The sequence below is a fragment of the Lagenorhynchus albirostris genome, chromosome 2, assembly GCF_949774975.1.
Source record: "Lagenorhynchus albirostris chromosome 2, mLagAlb1.1, whole genome shotgun sequence".
Classification (NCBI taxonomy): domain Eukaryota; kingdom Metazoa; phylum Chordata; class Mammalia; order Artiodactyla; family Delphinidae; genus Lagenorhynchus; species Lagenorhynchus albirostris.
The window spans coordinates 167332821-167351281 of record NC_083096.1 but is presented as its reverse complement, the minus strand read 5'-3'; the positions used below and the strand labels follow the sequence as shown (position 1 = coordinate 167351281).

The 18461-nt window shown below is 46.9% G+C and overlaps 1 protein-coding gene across 19 annotated transcripts in view; it reads left to right on the top strand.

Moving 5' to 3' along the window:
* NIPAL3 (NIPA like domain containing 3) overlaps positions 1-18461 on the top strand; it is a 76402-nt gene that overhangs the window by 41633 nt on the left and 16308 nt on the right. For 17 of the 19 annotated variants that reach the window (XR_009539049.1, XR_009539052.1, XR_009539048.1 and 14 more), the window contains 6 exons: positions 2407-2475; positions 4058-4229; positions 6799-6858; positions 10807-10952; positions 14620-14716; positions 17274-17409. Coding sequence is in view for 13 of the 19 variants with exons in the window: in XM_060141079.1 (XP_059997062.1) it covers positions 2407-2475; positions 4058-4229; positions 6799-6858; positions 10807-10952; positions 14620-14716; positions 17274-17409 (680 nt within the window). In the remaining 6 variants the exon portion in view is untranslated. Of the gene's footprint in view, positions 1-2406; positions 2476-4057; positions 4230-6798; positions 6859-10806; positions 10953-14619; positions 14717-16021; positions 16248-17273; positions 17410-18461 lie in introns of those variants that run through there. The other 2 variants (XR_009539053.1, XM_060141085.1) reach the window with 2 other exon arrangements.

Sequence of the window (18461 nt, the reverse complement as noted above, 5' to 3'; positions counted from 1 at the left end):
AACTGCCTCTGAGAGCCTCTACTGGGCCAGTGCACTGGATGGAGGATACAGCGTTTTGCAAACTTATCTAACCACGTGATGCCTTTTGCCTTGGAACCCCATTGACATATCTGGGAACCCTGGCCTGATTGGCCTCCAGTGACCCTTTTAGCTCTGAGATTCTGTGATCCTGCAGGAAGGACATGGCTTCTGTTTAACTGAAAAGAAACCAGAAAACATGAAACAGTGGAGATGGAGAAGCACCGAGCCAGTGCAGCTCAGGCTGAGAGCCGTATTGGGAAGCAGTGGAAGCCAGCTCCTTTGGGTCCCAGGAGATGCCCCCAATAACCTCCAGTTAATGAGCTATTTTATGTGAAATGAATTGGTCGGTTTCTTGTCTGGCATGATCATCACTTGGTTTCTCTGAGCAGCCTGGCTGTGACCAGAAGCTTGGGTCAGGGCCGGAGGGGCCCTTAGCAGTCGTCTGGGCCAGCACTTAGGTCATCCAGAGAGGACACACAAGCCTGGTGAGGGGAAAGAGACTTGTCTGAGGCCATGTAGCGACGTGGTGGCAGAGCTGGGACCAGATCCCAGGTCTCCGGGCACCCAGCTCAGCATCTTTCCTTTATGCTGCAACACTGCACCTTGAGGGGGAGAAGTCGGAGACAGCCACGGTGGTTTCCATCAGCAGGCCTCCTCTGCCCTCCTCCCGCCCTATCCCACAGTGACTGCCCCTTCTCTGGGAAGGCCCCCTCAGCTCTATGGGCCCTCAGCACTCTGGGAGAAGGAAGGGAAGGGGGGGGGCAGGAGGCGGGATAGAGGGTTGACTTTATCCCCCTTACTGCTTGCTGATTATCTGTCCTTCCAGAGGGATTGAAGGACTGAGTTTGTCTTTTTTTTTTTTTTTTTAATTAATTTTTACTGGACTGAGTTTGTCTTGATGTTCACTGCTGGTTCACTTGGGCCTGGCCCAGGCCTTGAAGAACATGCAGATTTCACAAGGGAGGGCACCAGTGGTAGGAGACTCTTTTTTTTTTTTTTTTTTTTTTTTGCAGTACGCGGGCCTCTCACTGTTGGGGCCTCTCCCGTTGCGGAGCACAGGCTCTGGAAGCGCAGGCTCAGCAGCCATGGCTCACGGGCCCAGCCACTCCGCGGCATGTGGGATCTTCCCGGACCGGGGCACGAACCCGTGTCCCCTGCATCGGCAGGCAGACTCTCAACCACTGCGCCACCAGGGAAGCCCAGGAGGAGACTCTTGAGCAAAGGAGGAGTTGGGAAAGCCCATGCTGGGAAGAGAGGATTCCTATTTGGTTAAAATGATGCATTCCTTTGGTGTTGAGCAGGATAATGCTGGAGGGTGTGTTGAGCACATAACACAGTGTGGTTTAAATGCTGGGCCATGTACGCTTTGACCCAGCTGTCCCACTTCTAAGAATTTATCCCAAGGGATTAATCTTCATAAATGCACAAAAATGCATGAACTAGGATGTTCGATCACAGCATTGTTTTTAAAAAAGGAAATAGCCTAAGTATCCAATAATACAGAAGCAATGATAGAAATGCACATCCAAATGGTAAGTTATTTTGACATTTATTAAAAATGGTGAATTAGATATGCCTATCAAGAGAATGTATTTATAATATCTTAAGTAAAGGAACAGGTTATAAAACAAATTATAATATTATTTTTATAAAAATAAATTAACACTGCCATTGACATCAAAATTCATGGACAGAAAAAATTTTTACAAAAATCAAAATGTTGCAGTAACTATCTCTGGGTGTTTTAGAGTGACAGGTGGCTTTTCGTCTTTTTTGCGTTTTTGTTCTTTTCATTTATATTTCCTAATTATTCTACAGTGAATATACGTTTGGTAATCATTGTATAAAGTTTTTTAAAAAATGCCGTGCTAAGGAATCTGAACCTCATTCTTAAGGTGACGTAAATTAAATTTTTATAAATTAAATAATTAAAAGTGCCCTAAGCAACTTTGCCACTTAAAGGAGCCTCATTGAGACCCCTCTGGGAATAGGAAGACTCCATTGATTAGATGGCAAATAGTATCCCTGCCTGTGTTTTTCTTGTAAATTCTGATCTCTTAACATTGCTTTTCTGCGCAAGACCATACCAAGTCAATACATTAAGGGGACTGGAAGAGCAGATTTAGGCCTTATCAAGTCCTTGTGACTGGAGGACAAAGGATGGTGCTTCTGGTAGTGTCCCATCGCAGGCCGTGTTCTGTAAACCAGCAAGGCAGCCAGAGTAAACTCGGGTAGAAAAATTCCAGTAGAGTGTCTGGGGGGCGTGGCTTTGTGATGGATGTTGTTGGTTTTGTTTTGGGACAACAAACAGTTGGATTCAAATGTGTCCTGGGGCCCTTTGGCTTAGGCCCAGCTCATGTCTGCTCCTGTGAACTTTCCTTACAGGAAAACTTGATCGGTGCCCTCTTGGCGATTTTCGGACACCTTGTGGTCAGCATTGCACTTAACCTCCAGGTACGTTTCAGTCACCAGCACTGCCTGGGGCAGAGATACAGCCGATGGGTATCTGGTGCAGGCCGGCTGCCTCCTCTCTGGGGGACATTGCCTATTCCATCCCAGGGCTGGGACAATACCTTTTAGGTTGTTCCAGAATCTCTCTTGATTCTTTGCCCCTGCTTCATCCCCCATCACCCCTCAACTATGAAGACAGTGCTCTCCATTACTTAAAAGTCTCTGGGGGGTGCCTTGGAGCAGCTGCTGTGTACGCCCTGCCCCATAACTCCTCGGCCTAGTTGAGCTCACAGGCAGCTGTGGTTTAGAGCCAGTTGACGACACCATGGGAACTGGCCCCACTGGCTGCAGGTGCAGCTGGGAAGCCAGCTGTGTGTGTTGGGTGCTGGTGGCGGTTGTTAATGCCCCGGGGCAGCCTTCAACCAGTGGGGGATGGGAGTCAGTGGATAAATGCTCCAGGCCCCCGTCCTTGGGTAGGATGGTTCTGAGGGGAATTCACAGGGTTTCTCAGAATGACTGAGCCCCAGTTGCCCAAAGCACTAACTCACCGTGAAAGCACCCTTCACTGGCCTTCCTCCCTTCCCTGTCTCACTTTCCCACTCCCTGACTTATGCTTCCTGGAATCACCTCCCAAATCAACTCCCTGCTCCCCAGCCCTTGTTTCAGGGACTGCTTCTGGGAAACCCAGTCCCAGACTTGACACCTGCCAGCAGGACAAATCCCACAGCACACTGGCCAACGCTTTCCCCCAGCGCTGCACAGCTTCCAGCTTCGGCGAGCCGCTCTGCCCCTCTGGAGCAGGCACGTGAACACTCTGCTTCCACATACACACACGTGTGTGTTTCTGTGTGTTTCCGAGGCTGCATGGTCTCTTCGCTCCTTATGTGGTTCCCTCTCTTCTCTCTGCAGACCAGCAGCCCTCATCAAGATCCTCCCCACATGGCAGCCTTGACCCTCTAAGTCAACATGCCTTTCTGGCTTTCCTTAGTCACTGCCTCAGGGTCTGTGTCCCAAGTTCACATGTCCAGAACCAGGAATATTGTCCATGCTTGGGCCAAGTATCCACCCGAGGGAGAGCAGGGTCCACTAGCACCCACAGGGCTGCCCAGCAGAGCAGCCAGCATCTCTTCAGAAAGGAGTGTATCCAAGTGGGCACACTGAACACGGGGACTCCTGGGCATTGCTGTTAGAGGGAAAAGTCAACCCAAGGGCCAGGCTAAAGTGGGGGTCCTTAGATCATGGCTCCCACCCCGGACTGCTCGTTGCCTGTGATGTGCATCAGAAATGCACATTTCTGGGCCTCACCCACATCTCCCCGCTGAGGGTGAGGCCCAGGCACATGTATTTTTTCAAAGCTTCCCAGGGAATTTAAGGCTTCCCAGCCAATTTGAGAACTACTGTCTCAGAATAGCAACCTAAGATTTAGATCACTACTGCTTTACTCTTCTCTGAGTCAGAACTCCAAAAACACTTGACAGGTCTCCCCAAACTATTTTTAAAAGTGGGGAGTAGATTTAGGATTCGTGCATCTTAGCATCTTTTTCCTGGAGATCTGGACAAATCGCATTCTTTCTCGGATTTCTAGAAGTACTGTCACATCCGCCTCGCGGGCTCCAAGGACCCTCGGGCCTATTTCAAGACCAAGACATGGTGGCTGGGCCTGTTCCTGATGCTGCTGGGCGAGCTGGGCGTGTTCGCCTCCTACGCCTTCGCCCCGCTCTCGCTGATTGTGCCTCTCAGCGCCGTCTCTGTGATAGGTAAGACCCAGCTCCCACCCCGCCCCTCCCTTGGGACTTGCCTACCTCTGTGAGCAGGTCACCGCCAGTATCAAAGAGACTCACCAAACCAGCTTTTGCTTTGCTAGTAATGCCTAACACTCACAAAGCGCTTCATACTCAGCAGGACTTGCTCTAAGCACTTTACAGATAGTGATTCTTCTAATCCTCCTGGCAGCGTTTTGAGGGAGATACTGTTATTATCCCCATTTTACAGATGAGGAAACCGAGGCACAGAGTGGTGAAATTACTTTCCCCAAATCACACAGCTAGCGAGAAGCAGGGCTGAGATGCAAACTGGCGTTCTGCCTCCAGAATCTGTTTAAGATTCGGAAAGTTTATCAGAGTCGCTTTTTATTTCTACTGCAGAAGGAAGATAAACCTTGACACATTCATCCTAACACTGTCAAGATAAACTAAGCTTTCAGAGTTCAGGTATTTCGCACCTCTAAGAAATGCACATTCAGCTTATTCTCTGATCTTTTTACATCAACTGATACCATTTTTAAAACATCACTAACTTTCTCATCTGCCATTTTTCTATGATTTCTGTAATCACTGAACCAGTGTTTCAGAACGTTTGAACCAACAGGAAGACAAAGGAGTTTTAATATCCATGAAGTCACAAATAAAATAGAATTAGAAAAAAATTCTTTTCTTCTTAAGTAAAAGATGTTAGTAGATTAGTGAACAATAGTTTTTTGTACATAGGAACAGGGACAGTGAACTTGCTTTGAAATGTTTCCTTCCATCCTGCTGGTAAGCATTACAGTGCCGAGAAGCTCTTCTCTGCTCTTAAAGGAGAAAATCCTATTCTGAGTCTTAATCCTCCTGGAATTAAGAGGGCCTCTTCAATACAGGGATGGCATATGCATGGCATTTATGTGCCCCTGCAGTACCCAAGGCAGATATCACTAATCAATCATAGTGAGCCTGGATGGGCCTCAGAATTCTCAGAGCTTCAGGCATTCATTACCAATTACTGGGAGCTGGCAGAGGAGCAGAAATCTATTTGCTTTCCCTGTTCCTATTTATTGAAAGCCCCTCTTTTTCTCGACCAGGGTTGGTAAACAGGCAGCCTACAAGATGACTGAGGTCCTCAGGCATGCTGTGTTCTTTCCCACCCGGTATCGTTTCAAAATGTCATTTGAGTGCCTTTAGTTGAGGCAAGTTGTCTGCCGTAGTCTCAGCTTCTCTCTACTGTCTTACATCTGGCCCGCTTTCTACATCTGTGTTGTTGCCCAGCCCCAACAGGTATTTAGGTTTGTCCTCTGCCCATTGCTCATCTATCCAAAGGGCTCTCAGAACCTTTATTGACAATGAGGAATATGTGACTGAATGACTAAGTACTTTAAATCTTAGTCTTTGAATTTTAATAAGGATCAAATAACCAAATTCTTAAAAATGGGCTGAATTATAATGATGGGACTTCACATATCATCCCCTAAAAATTAAGGGGCTCTTAGAGTTTCTTAAGTCACCAAGTGAAAAATAATATTAAAAATAAATATTAAAATAATAATCACCATTTATTGGGCACCTATTACTTATTAGTTACTGTTCCAGGTACTTTAATAATAATAATAATAATTACTCAGTTATTGAGCATGTACTAAGTGATTTGCCTATATTATCTCATTTAATTACCCCTATGACTCTGAGAAGTAGGTATTTTCAGTGATATGCTGATAAACCAACTCGAGAGAATGAGAGAAGAAGAAAAAGAAAAGAAAGAGGAGGTGGAGGGAGGGAGGGAAGAAGGGAAGGAACAGAAAAGTGGAAGAAAAAGAAGACCTGATTTTTAATGTTTCTGATGTAAAGGGTGTAAATACCCACACTGTCGCTGATTCCAAGCTGCCAATGGTTTCCTGACTATTAACCCTCAGCAAGCTGGTGAAGGCTGGATCCAGCACACGATTTCAGAGACTAGGAGACTGACTCTCAGGTGAAGTGACCTACCCAGGTTACCCAGCCAGAGGAGGCAGACCTGAGATGGTAACCCTGGTCTTTTCACGGTGAATGCCAGCCCCATCCTTTAGGACAGTCACAAGAAAGTTTGAGTACATCTGCAAACGTAGAAGAGTCAGGGAGTGAAAAGAAAAGAACCAGGGGGGAAATGTCAGAGGTAGGCATTGCCTTCTGAAGGAGCAAGAGCCCTGGCCTCCAACAGTCCTAGGTTTGAGCCCAGCCTTTCCTCGCCAGCTGCATGGTCTTGAGCGGGTCCTTTCCCTCTCTCAGCTTCAGTGTCCTCATTTTCCACATGGAATCATAACAGTGCCCACCTCAAAGAGCAAACACGCCAGAAATAACTTGTGTAAGTTGCCTGTCACACAGCGAGTATTCAACCCCCGGTGTTCCTTGTAGGAAATCCTCAGGGAGGCTCAGAGAGGAGCCTCTGTTTCTAATAACAAGAGACAGCTCTTGGGAGCATAAGTGAGAGCTTAGGCAAGCTCCAGCGCAAATGAGCCAACCCAGAGGGCACTGGCGAAGGGACTCCATTTGACTGATGGCAGCCTCAACGCTCTTCTCCCTGTGCTTTTTTTTTTTATAGCCAGCGCCATCATAGGAATCATATTCATCAAAGAAAAATGGAAACCTAAAGACTTTCTGAGTAAGTTCGTGGATTGGAGCTCTGTTCTTAATTTTATGCTTGTGCTTTTTTTCATTGTGAAACCGGCTCACCCCAATGTAGAGATCATTTGTCTCCTTCTCCCCTGTGTGGTTCTGTATCCCACCCTCATCAGGCTCCTGAGAGCTGGGTCTTTTAATCAGTGGTTCCCAAACTTGGCTACGCATCAGAACCATCCGTGCAACTTTTTAAAATGGGCTTTCATTTATTCCATTCAATCAATATTTATTGAACATCTATTGCTGGGATTTTAGGAGGCCCAGGAAAAGGCACCCTCTTTCCCTAACTGAGTTTTAAAACAGTGAGAACTAAATAAGGAAGTCAAACACAGGAGATCAGAAGTTATGCTTTATTACTAATAAAAGCTAGATTAGAACACGCAGCCACATGAACTTGCTTACGCTCTCCCCGCAGTGCGCTCCAGCCCACAGCTAGACCTTGGGCCAGTCTCCCAAGGAAATATTTGGGTTTACAGAATGGAACACTTATCCAGAATTACTGCCGTACATATCCTGGGACAGAGAAGGGAGAAAAAAAGATCAAAGCCTGAGTGTTTAAATTCTTTCGATAGATTAACTCCATTTCGGTCGAGAAATGCAGACCAATGGTGCAAGAGGCAGAAGTGTCGGTCCATTGGAGCTTCCTCCACATAGAAACCCAAGGAGTGGGGAAGAAGTTACCTACTGAGTGCCACCCTCTGTTGTAGGTGCTGGAGATATAGCAGTAGGACAGATGAGGATCCTACTCTCATGGAGGTTACCGTCTAATGTATATGTGTGTTGGAGGGGAGAACATACAGTAAACAAGTTAACTATATAACTAACCAAATAAAATAATTCTAGATCTTAGCGAGTGCTTCAGAGAAAGTAGAATGCTTTTTGTTGGGGCACTGGGGATGTGGGGATGCTTTTCCTAGACTGGTCAGGGTTAGACTCTCTGAAGAGGTGGGACCCAGACCTAACTGATACTAAGGAGACTACCAACGCCAAGGTCTGTGGGCAGTGTTCCATGTAGAAGGAGCAGCAGGTGCAAAGGCCCTGAGGCAGGAATAAGCTTGGCGTGTCCGGTATCAGTAAGGCCAGTGTAGCTGGAGGGTGATGAGTAAAGGAGGAAGCAGGACATGAGAGCAAGGAGGCATGGAGGAACTGGATGATGCAGGGGCTTACGAGCCATGCTAAGGAGTTAAGGAGGGACATGATGGTGGGTCCAGGCTCTATCCCCAGAGACTTTAAATCTGGGCTGGGGCCTGGGCATTTGCATTCTCATAAAGCTCCCCAGGGTGAAGTATATTAGTCTGCAACTTGCTTTGAAATGTATCCAAAAATAACCTGGCTTGATGAATGAGTGGAGGGGTGAAGAAAATGGATCACGATATGGGATAAAGCAAGTATAATAAAATGTCAATTTAGAATCTAGGTGGTGGGACTATGGGTGCTTACTATTAAAGTTTCTTTTTATATAAATTTATTTTTATTTATTTGTTTTTGGCTGTGTTGGGTCTTCGTTGCTGTGCGTGGGCTTTCTTTAGTTGCGGCGAGCGGGCTTCTTATTGCAGTGGCTTCTCTTATTGTGGAGCACGAGCTCTAGGCACACAGCCTTCAGTAGTTGCGGCACGCGGGCTCAGTAATTGTAGCTCGCAGGCTGTAGAGCTCAGGCTTAGTAGTTGTGGTGCACGGGCTTAGTTGTTCCACAGTGTGTGGGATCTTCCTGGACCAGGGCTCAAACCCGTGTCCCCTGCATTGGCAGGCGGATTCTTAACCACTGCACCACCAGGGAAGTCCTTGTGTCCGAAAGTTTTTAAACACAAAATGTCAGGGAGAAGAAGCTCCCAAGATGCTGCAGACACACAGCCACATTTGGGAATCACTGTTCTGAATCATTGGTGTAGAGTAACAGCAAGATTGGACCAGGAGGTGGAAAAAGAAAAGAATCTTACACTGAAAAAAGCAGAACTACTGCTCAGCAAACAAATGATGCCACAAAGACCGAAAGATTCAGAATGATTTGTAGTAATTCTGCTGGGGGAGGGGCGGGGCGGGGCTGGTTCTGAGATCAGTGTAGAGGTTTATGTCCCTTCCAGGGTCATGCTAGGTGGTCCTGGAATGAGAGGCATGCCCTATGTGAATTAGAAAAAGATGCCCCTCTGGGCATCTATAGTTCTGTGGGCAAGTGCCTTGGTGAGCAGAGCATGGGATAGATTTTAGCCCTCTTCACTGCCCTTGTGCAGTGAGCAACCTGCACAGCTGTACCTGGCTGCCCTGCTTAGAGTTCTATTAAAGTTCAGCAAACATTCACCCAGTGCTAGACCTTTGCTGGACAACGCAGGTATATTGATGAGTAAGACCTGTCCCTGCTTACGGAGAACTTAAGACAATAGACTTGCACAGAACTTACCATGTTGAGTTTAACCATGGTTCATTCATTCACTGAGCAATTGAACAACTGGTTTTTGAACACCTTTTGAGGCCTAGAATGAAAATAAAGGACATTTAATATGATATCACATTTCCTCGAGATAGTGAAATGAAACAGGTAGAGTTAATTGTATCACAGAAAAATCCAGAAGCCTATGGTCACAATATGTGCAGCTCAGAACTCACGGTCCTTTTCAGCTTGCATGGGGCTGGGCTCACTCAACTTCAACCAGAGGCCTTTCATCAACCCCACAGGGTTCAATTGGAGTGTGACAGGACCCTGGGGAAGAGTCAGGAGACTCTGGTCCTTCACCCAGGAGCATGCCTCCTGGGCCACCAACAATATCTGACAGGTCTGTGGACTAGAGTGTTGGTAGTATTTAGATAGTTCCCCTGGGTGTAGGTTAAATAGCCAGTTGGGAGAGACTAAGACAGTTTTTCAAAGGCATACCGTAGGCTCTGAAGGTTTGCTTTTGAGGTTTTTTTGTTTCTTGTTTTTATCTAGCCCATCTAGCTTTAGAATGTTCCTTGTAAAATGCATATTAAAACCAGAGTGCAATACTAGAATGACTAAAATGAAGAAAAAATACGCAGTTTTGCTCATACGCTACTGGTGGGAGTGTAAATTGGTACAGCCACTTTGGAAAACCATTCGACAGTACCTACTAAACTGGACATCTACATCTCCCATGACCACGAATTCCACTCCTAGTTTTGTACCCAATAGAACTACATGCATATGTTTTCCAAATGACATGCACAAGAATGTTTGTAGCAACGTGATTTGTTATAACCCAAGACTGGAGAGTACTTAGATGCCTATCAACAGTAGAAATGATAAATTGTATCCTATTCACACATGGACCACCGTACAGCAGTGAGAATGAAGAAACTACCACCACATGCCAGGATACAGATGAATCTCACAAACATAGTCTTGCATGAACCCAGACACAAGAAAACGTACTGTACGAATCCATTGATATAAAGTACAAACCCAGGCAAATGGTCAGTGCTGGTAGGAGTCAAAGTGTTGCCCTGGGGGTGGGGGCTAGTGATTGGAAGGGGACATGAGTGGGGATTTGGGGGTCCTACAAATGTTCCCTTTCTCGACCTGGGTGCTGGTTACGTGGGTGAGTTCACTTTGTAAGAATTCATCGAGCACTTTTTTGTATGCATGCTATCTTATTAAAAAAATTTTTTAACACTAAATGTATCTTTAAAAAATGACATTCAGGGGACTTCCCTGGCGGCCCAGTGGTTAAGACACCACACTTCCTCTGCAGGGGGCACGGGTTTGATTGCTGGTGGGAGAACCAAGTTCCTGCATGCCTTGAGGCATGGCCAAAAAAGTAGAAAAAAAAATGACATTCATGAAGATACTCTGTTTTTTTTCAAGTAAAGAAAAACCCCAAATTCAAGCAATAGCAGGTCCCCATATGTTACCCTAAAGACACATGCTGGCCTGGGGCGGGTGCTTGCAGTAAGCCCTGTGATGGCCTCCCTCTCCCTGCAGGGCGCTACATCTTATCCTTCGTTGGCTGCGGTCTGGCCATCGTGGGCACCTACTTGCTGGTGACATTCGCACCCAACAGTCATGAGAAGATGACAGGCGAGAACATCATCAGACATCTTGTGAGCTGGCCTTTTCTCCTGTACATGGTGAGAGAAGCCTCCGGTCCTTCCACCTGAGAGGATGGGGGTGGGGATGGAGTCCTAGAAACCAGAAACCCAAATTCCCAGCAAGACGGGGTTCACGGGAATCATGATGCATTTCACAGTGCCGAACACCACGCTCGCAGAGAGCACGTAGTTCCTGGGGAAGTGCTTTTTTTCACTTGTGTCCTGAGTAATGTCTAAAACTGCATGTATAGTGTGATAACTTGATTTTTTTAGAGGTATTTGTAGGTCTGTACGTTACCTGTAAAAGATTGGATAGAAAAACAGAAACTCCATCAGTAGTTGTCTCTGAGAGATGGAATTATGATTGTGTCTTTATTTCACCTTCGTCTTTACATATTACCCAAAATTTCTACAGTGAGCATTTAAAACTGTTATGGTAAGAAAAAAAGTTAAAATTTCTAACAGTTAAAGAATGTTATATATATTTTTTTGCCCGCTATCACACAGCTGATAGAAGCTGATAGAAACACAGGAGACACTGCAGACTTTATCTCCTAAACCCCCAACCAGAACTAATCAAGGTTACAAATAGATTACAACTGACTAATTGTAATCTAAATTGATTACAAATAGACTAATCAAGGAAAACATCTAAGGTATTTGGTAAAGCTTATTCCTGCTCCCCCTGCACCATGTTAAACACTTTTTAATGTATTATCTATCAACAAAAATAACCAGTAAACAGAGGAGTTTTATTTGAGCCAAACTGAGGACTATAGCCTGGGAGACAGCCTCTCAGATAACTCTGAGGAACTGCTCTGGAGAAGCATGGTTTTCAGCACAGATTTATATCTTCTCAGGTCAAGTCAGGGATACATTCCTTGTTGTATTTAAACAAGTCAGGGATACATTCCTTAAAGGTATAAAACAACAACAACAAAAAACAGATCAGCATGTACACAGCAAGTCGGTTTGTCCTTGGTACCTGGGAAGGGAATCTTATCATCGCAGGGGTACTAGCATTGGCATCCCATGAAGGGAGGCATTTAATATTTATTTTTAATGTGAACATTCTTTACTTCTGGTCAGTGTACCCTTTTCTTTAATAATTAAAGCAGGTATACAATGTATGTTTGAAAGGCCACAAATAGGCCGTTTTAGTTAACATAAAATTTTTTTTTTAATTTCTCCATTTTAATCTTTTTTTTTCCATATTTATTTATTTACTTGGTTGCACCAGGTCTTAGTTGTGGCAGGCGGGCTCATTAGTTGTGGCATGCAAACTCTAAGTTGAGGCATGCGTGTGGGATCTAGTTCCCTGACCAGGGGTCGAACCCGGGTCCCCTGCATTGGGAGCTCGGAGTCTCATCCACTGCACCACCAGGGAAGTCCCTGTTAGCGTAAAATCTGAGTTAAATCATGTAGAAGCCAGAATGACTTCCCTAGACCTCAATGTGTGAAGATTTGTTTCATCACATCTCAGACTCCCTCGATAGTCCTATAACATAGGTGTTTTTCTCCCCATTTTATGGATGAGAAAACTGGATCTCAGGGTTAGCAAACTTGCTCAGAGTCCCTTGAGAGCCGAGCTGGACCTGAAGCCTGCCTGCCTGGCTGGCCTCACGTGTCACCACAGCCTGCTAACGAAGGTGTTCACTATTTTGCCTTGACTCAAGCAGCCTGGGCCTGCTGTAGAGGCCCCGAACGTCCTTTTTCCTCAGATTGCCCGTGAGGCAGATGATAGATTCCCCCAAGGTTGGGGCTGTGTCATCTCCCTAGTGCCAGCCAGCCCCAGCGTTGACCTGTAGGCATGGAGAAGTGTCTGCCGGGCAGAGCCAGAGACCCACCTCTTCAGGAAAAGCTTAACCCCAGAACACAGGCTTCTCTTTCAGAGAGTCCTGGGCTCGAGTCCATTGCATACTGTGTAGCCGTAACCAAGGCACTTAGCCGCATGCTCTGCCTCCTTCTCTGTACGTTAACTGGAGGGGTCACTGGACCCGGGGTGGCTGTCAGGTCCACCCAGCACGTGACGGATGCTCAGTGACCAATTCAGTTTGGCTTCCTCCGTCGTCACTGTGAGGCAGTGCTGCCAGCTGGAAAGATTTGGCCAAATCAAATTCAATAAATATTTATTGAGTGTCTGCTATGTGCCAGACACTGTGGGTATAAAAGCTAAACGAGACAGGCTGACAGAACCCATGGTCCATCAGGAGGCACCGACACATATACAGCCATCTCACGATAGAACACCAAGTGCTCTCCCAGCGTGCGTTTAAGCATCATGAAGAATGGTGGGGAGATCGGCCACTCCCACCCCCCTGCCCAAATGTATGCACATCAGTTGGGAATGTTGATGAGTAACTACATCTGCTTGATGGCGTATTTTGCAACAATTAAAGATAATGATGACAACTTCATAAAACATGAAAATTGTTTACGGTAACGAACAACGGCCCAGCACAAAACTGTGCTTTGACTGTGATGACAAGTAGATAAAATATATATTCACTGTGACAAAGACGGGAAGAAACAGGAAAATGAACGCAGCTGTGTTTTATGATCTCTAATTCTGAGGAATTTAACAATTTTTTTCTTTTTAAAATGCCCATTAATGTTTCTGCATTGGTTTTTGTGATAAATGAACTTCGGTAGGAGGTTGGGATAGGCAAACAGAGCTGAGCCGTTGCTTTAGTTTTGCCGGGGGCTGGGGCTGGCTTCACTCCTTGGGGAAGTATTGCCAAATGTCTGGACCTTTAAGGAATAGAAGGGACGAGCTGTTGCTGCGAAGGCAGGGAACTTCTCAAACTTCGGTTTTCAAACTTGCTGTTGTCTAGTAAGATTCTACTGATGGAGCACCTTCTGAACACCAGGCACTGCGCCCCCATCTGCAGGCAGTGTAGCCTAGTGGGAAAGCGCATGGGCCCTGGAGCCAGGCTATCCGGGTTCAAATCCCAGCTCTGCCTTTTGCTAGCTTGAGATTCTTCATAGAATTATTATGCTGATTTAGTGAGTTGAGTAAAGATAAAATGCTTAGAATAGAGCCTGGCAGATTTATGAGTTCACCAAGTGTAAGCTGTGGTTGTGGTCCTCTAAGTTAAGAACACTTATCCCTGTTTCACAAAGGAGGTAACTGAGGTTTAGAGAACTTAAGTGACCTGGCTAAGGTCACACAACTAGTTTAGAAGGAGATCCAAGCTCATAACTGGGCCTCCCTGACTCCAGAAGTCCTCTTTTTTCCGACTCTACCAAGCTGCACGCAGTGGAGGCTCGGTTAGCAGGCAAGTGGTATATATACTTATATACTTAACCAAAGAGCTCTTCTCCTCACCAAACAAGCAGCTCCCTCTTTAACCAACTCCCAGTTTTAGTGGGGGTTACCGTGGAGCAGTGAAATGGGACACCAGCTCAGCCTGATGAATCTTGACCATCCAAGGCAGGGTGGACCTGAGGCCAGCACAGCGCCCTCAGAGCCTCACCGCGAGGTGAACTGCTCCTCAGTATTGGGAGTAGAGAGATTCAGCGTTCCCTGCTTTCCTGCAGGGTATGTATCAGCGGTGTGGGAAATACTGGCTGTTTCAATTCCCTTTCAACTCTGAGGGCCTGTGACTGATGCAATCAGCAGCATAAACTCCAGCCCAGCCCTCCAGGGTCTCCTGGTCTTGCCTGTGGCCCCCTCTGACCTCCCCCCTCTTGCTGCTCTCTGTAGCTCGTGGAGATCATTCTCTTCTGCTTGCTGCTGTACTTCTACAAGGAGAGGAACGCCAACAACATTGTTGTGATTCTCCTCTTGGTGGCGTTACTTGGTAAGTGAGGGTCCTGGGGATTGAGTTTTGCCACCACTAAGTAGCACCAAAAGGAAATGTGGGTTTTGTTTACTGAGCTGTGGCATCTGGACCCAGGAGCTGCTGGAGGCCGCCTCAGGCTGGTCCCTCTTCATGGGCGGCTGCAGGAGCTGGGTCCCTGCTAACCGGATGCAGGCCTTGTCAGTTCCATCGTGCTGCTGACGGCATTTGGTATTCTTGAGCCAGACAGACACCCGTCCCCTCAGGGTGCCACCCATTCGAGAGGGAGGAAATGACAGTAAACGAGTTGACAAATACAGATAGTATAAGTTTGGGCAGTGACAATTACAATGATGAAGAAGAAAGCAGAGTAAGGGTAGGGGTGGGGGGTTAAGAGGTTATTTCAGAGAAGTCAGGGGTGGAACAGGTTCCAACAAGTGAGCCCCTAAGGGTCCGTGTAAGACCTATCAGAGGTTAAGACTTAATTCTGGATTCAAAGGCAAGAATTGATTTTGATTTTGCTATCTTTTTTTTTTTTTCCTTTTAAAGGCATGGGTGCAATGGGGGAAATGGCTCCTAAATCAGATTGGGGCAAGGTTCTAACCCCACACAGAGTTAGATTTACTAAGTAGAGCTGTGAGAAGCACCCCTTCTTCCTGGAGAGGGAGAGGTGGGTGCGGCCCTGCCGCTACCTCCTAGTGACTGTCCCTGTGTCAGCCATGCTGTCCTCTAAAAATGGGCCTAAGAGAACACCCAGATCTCCGGGGGAGAGGCGATTAAATGAGATGAGCGCCGGTCCCCAGTGTGTGTTGTTTCCTTCTGTCCTTCCGACAGCAAGTCCCCATTCCAGCGACAGGCCATAAAACACACAGATATGTCATCATAGGACAGGGCTCCATTTTTTTGTTTTTAACAGCTTTACTGAGATATAGTTTACATATCGTAAAGCTCACCTGTTTAAAGTATACAATTCAGTGATTTTTTTTTTTTTTTTTTTTTGCGGTACACGGGCCTCTCACTGTTGTGGCCTCTCCCGCTGCGGAGCACAGGCTCCGGACGCGCAGGCTCAGCGGCCATGGCTCACAGGCCCAGCCGCTCCGCGGCACGTGGGATCTTCCCGGACCGGGGCTCGAACCGGTGTCTCCCGCATCGGCAGGCGGACTCTCAACCACTGCGCCACCAGGAAAGCCCCTACAATTCAGTGATTTTTAATATATTCATAGAGGATACAACCATCATCATAATCGAATTTCAGAACGTTTTTGTCACCCCAAAAAGAAACCCTGTGCCCGCTAGCAGTCACTCCCCATTTTTCCATCCTCCCAGGCCCTGGCCAATCACTAATCTACTTTCTATCTCTATGGATTTGCCTTTCTGGACGTATTACATAAACGGAATCGTACACCATGTGGCTGTTTGTCCCTGGCCTCTTTCACTGAGCATGATGTTGTAGAGGTTCATTCCTGTTGCAGCATGACTCAGTGGTCCGTTCCTTGATGATTTTGTTTGCAAAGTGGATTGGAAGATCACGGTCCCAGAACGTTCTCTCCTGGTGAGTTGGAAGGTCAGAAGGTTCTGAGGCACGTTGGCCAATTCCTTTCTGCCCCCTCCTCACCAACAAGGACAGCCTGGAGAAAGTGCTTGACCTAACTGCCTGCCGATGTTTGAAAACTGTAGTCTAAGTAGCTGAGGAGCCCAGAAGCCACTGTGTCTGCTGGGCTGTTGGCAGGAGAAGGCAAAATGAGCAGACACTGAGAAAAATAGGAAAGCAAAGCATTTCAGCCAGAACAAGGAACTTCATTTGTACCGTACTTGGGAGTTCCTTGTAATTCCTGCTCTGGCAGGGAAATCCAGCAGTTTAGAGTTACAAGTCATTTCTGCAGCACTGGGTAAAGCAGTGGTCTCCATAGTGAGGTGGGTGTATGGGAAGAAAAAATATTAGAACTGGTATTTATTTTTATCTCCACCTTTTAAGTATATTTCCTACACATGTTTTATGATGTATATACCATATAAGCACAGTGTTACATGACTATAATTTTTAAATAAATGTATATATATTTGAAAAGTATATACATATGCATAGGGGTATGCATTCCAAAACATGTGGAGACCTCTGGTCTAAAGAAATGTTTTTAAAAATACCAGTGAGTAAGCATTTTAATAGACCAAAAAAACAACACAAAAAACTCCTGAGCTCTGTACACACCACATTTTTCTTGTGATTGCCGTGAGAATGATACTCAAAAGAAGTTCACTTATACATTCGATTGTTTTGACCTTGCATTGTGTTCCAGACACAGTGCTGCCACTCTGGAGTTCAGAGTGAACTCACTACCCTTTCTTGGTAGAGTTTAGAAGGGCATTTGGAAATACCCTTTGGAGTTTTGCTTTCCTCTCTGCTTTCACGGGAGGGTACAAAAGAACCAATGCCAATAGGATCTTCTCACCGTGTAAATCACTGGCTGGGCTCTGCCCGTGTTCCCTGCGTTTTGGTCACTTTGTCCTTTGAGTTTATAAACTGTCCCCCCCACCCATGTCTCTGAGGCTGCCACACATCCTTGTTAACCTTCTGCAGGCTCAATGACCGTGGTGACGGTGAAGGCTGTGGCCGGGATGCTCATCTTGTCCATACAGGGGAACCTGCAGCTCGACTACCCCATCTTCTACGTGATGCTCGTGTGCATGGTGGCGACTGCTATCTATCAAGCCGCGTGAGTTGCAGATTCTTTTCCTGCTGGGCTTCCCCACAAAGGTCTCTTCCAGCTTCTGGGCCTGATGACAATTGGTTTTGAAGCTGTAGGGCAGGTAGAACATGCAAATGTTCTGTCGCCAGGGTTTGGCATCCACTGTGGAGAGAGAGGGGTCGCTAATTTGCTGAGTTATCACATGGAGGGGTGCCGTGCTGCTTGAAAAGCCTGGAGTGGATGTATTTTTCCCTCTGCCTCAAAATGTGAGAAGCACACAATCAGAGGCAGCCTCGATTCCCATCTGGACCGAGGCAGGTGCCCACTTCCGGGGCCTCAGAAGAAGCTGTACCGTCCCCGTGAGGCACCTGTCTGTCTGCCCGGTGGAAGACAAAGTTGTCTCCAACTTGCTTGTCCTCAAGAAATCTTTCCAAGTAGAAGAGCAAGGTGATGGTTTCTGCCTCAGAAGCAGCAGTTCTGAGGGTAGGCCTGGGCCTTGCTCACGTCAGAGATCCGGTGCCCAGCAGGGGGCCTGGGCGAGCATGTGGCAAACCTGCGTGGGGACGGAGGGTGGACAGTGCAGGTTTCAGTGTGGTGCATGGGGCCGGTTCACCCCGGACAGATCAGGCCCTGGACTCCAGCCGCCGGGGCTCACCATCCACCAGCGGTGCCTCCGGGGAACACAGCGGTGACCACTGCCACCTGGGTGCCCAGTGTAAGCTGTGCTCTCACTGCCTTCACAGGAACTTGAATTCATTTGGTCCCCACGACAATGATATCCTCATTTTGCATGTAAGGAACTGCTGCGAGAGGCCAGGAACTGGCGGAGCTGAGACTGGAACCCCGGCGTCTGTCTCCCTCCCCGTCCCGCGCCCCTCACCCCTCTGCTCTAGGCCTGCTCCTCAGCTTCTCCAAGACACAGATTCCCCGTCTGCAATGGCAATAGCAACAGCCCCTACCTAACAGGACCGCAGCAGGCTTTAGTAGGATCCAGGATAACGTCCAGTAAATAGTAGCTTCTTTTATGATTTTTGTTTTATTATTATGCTGAGTATGACTATGCTTAGTCCTCCTACAAT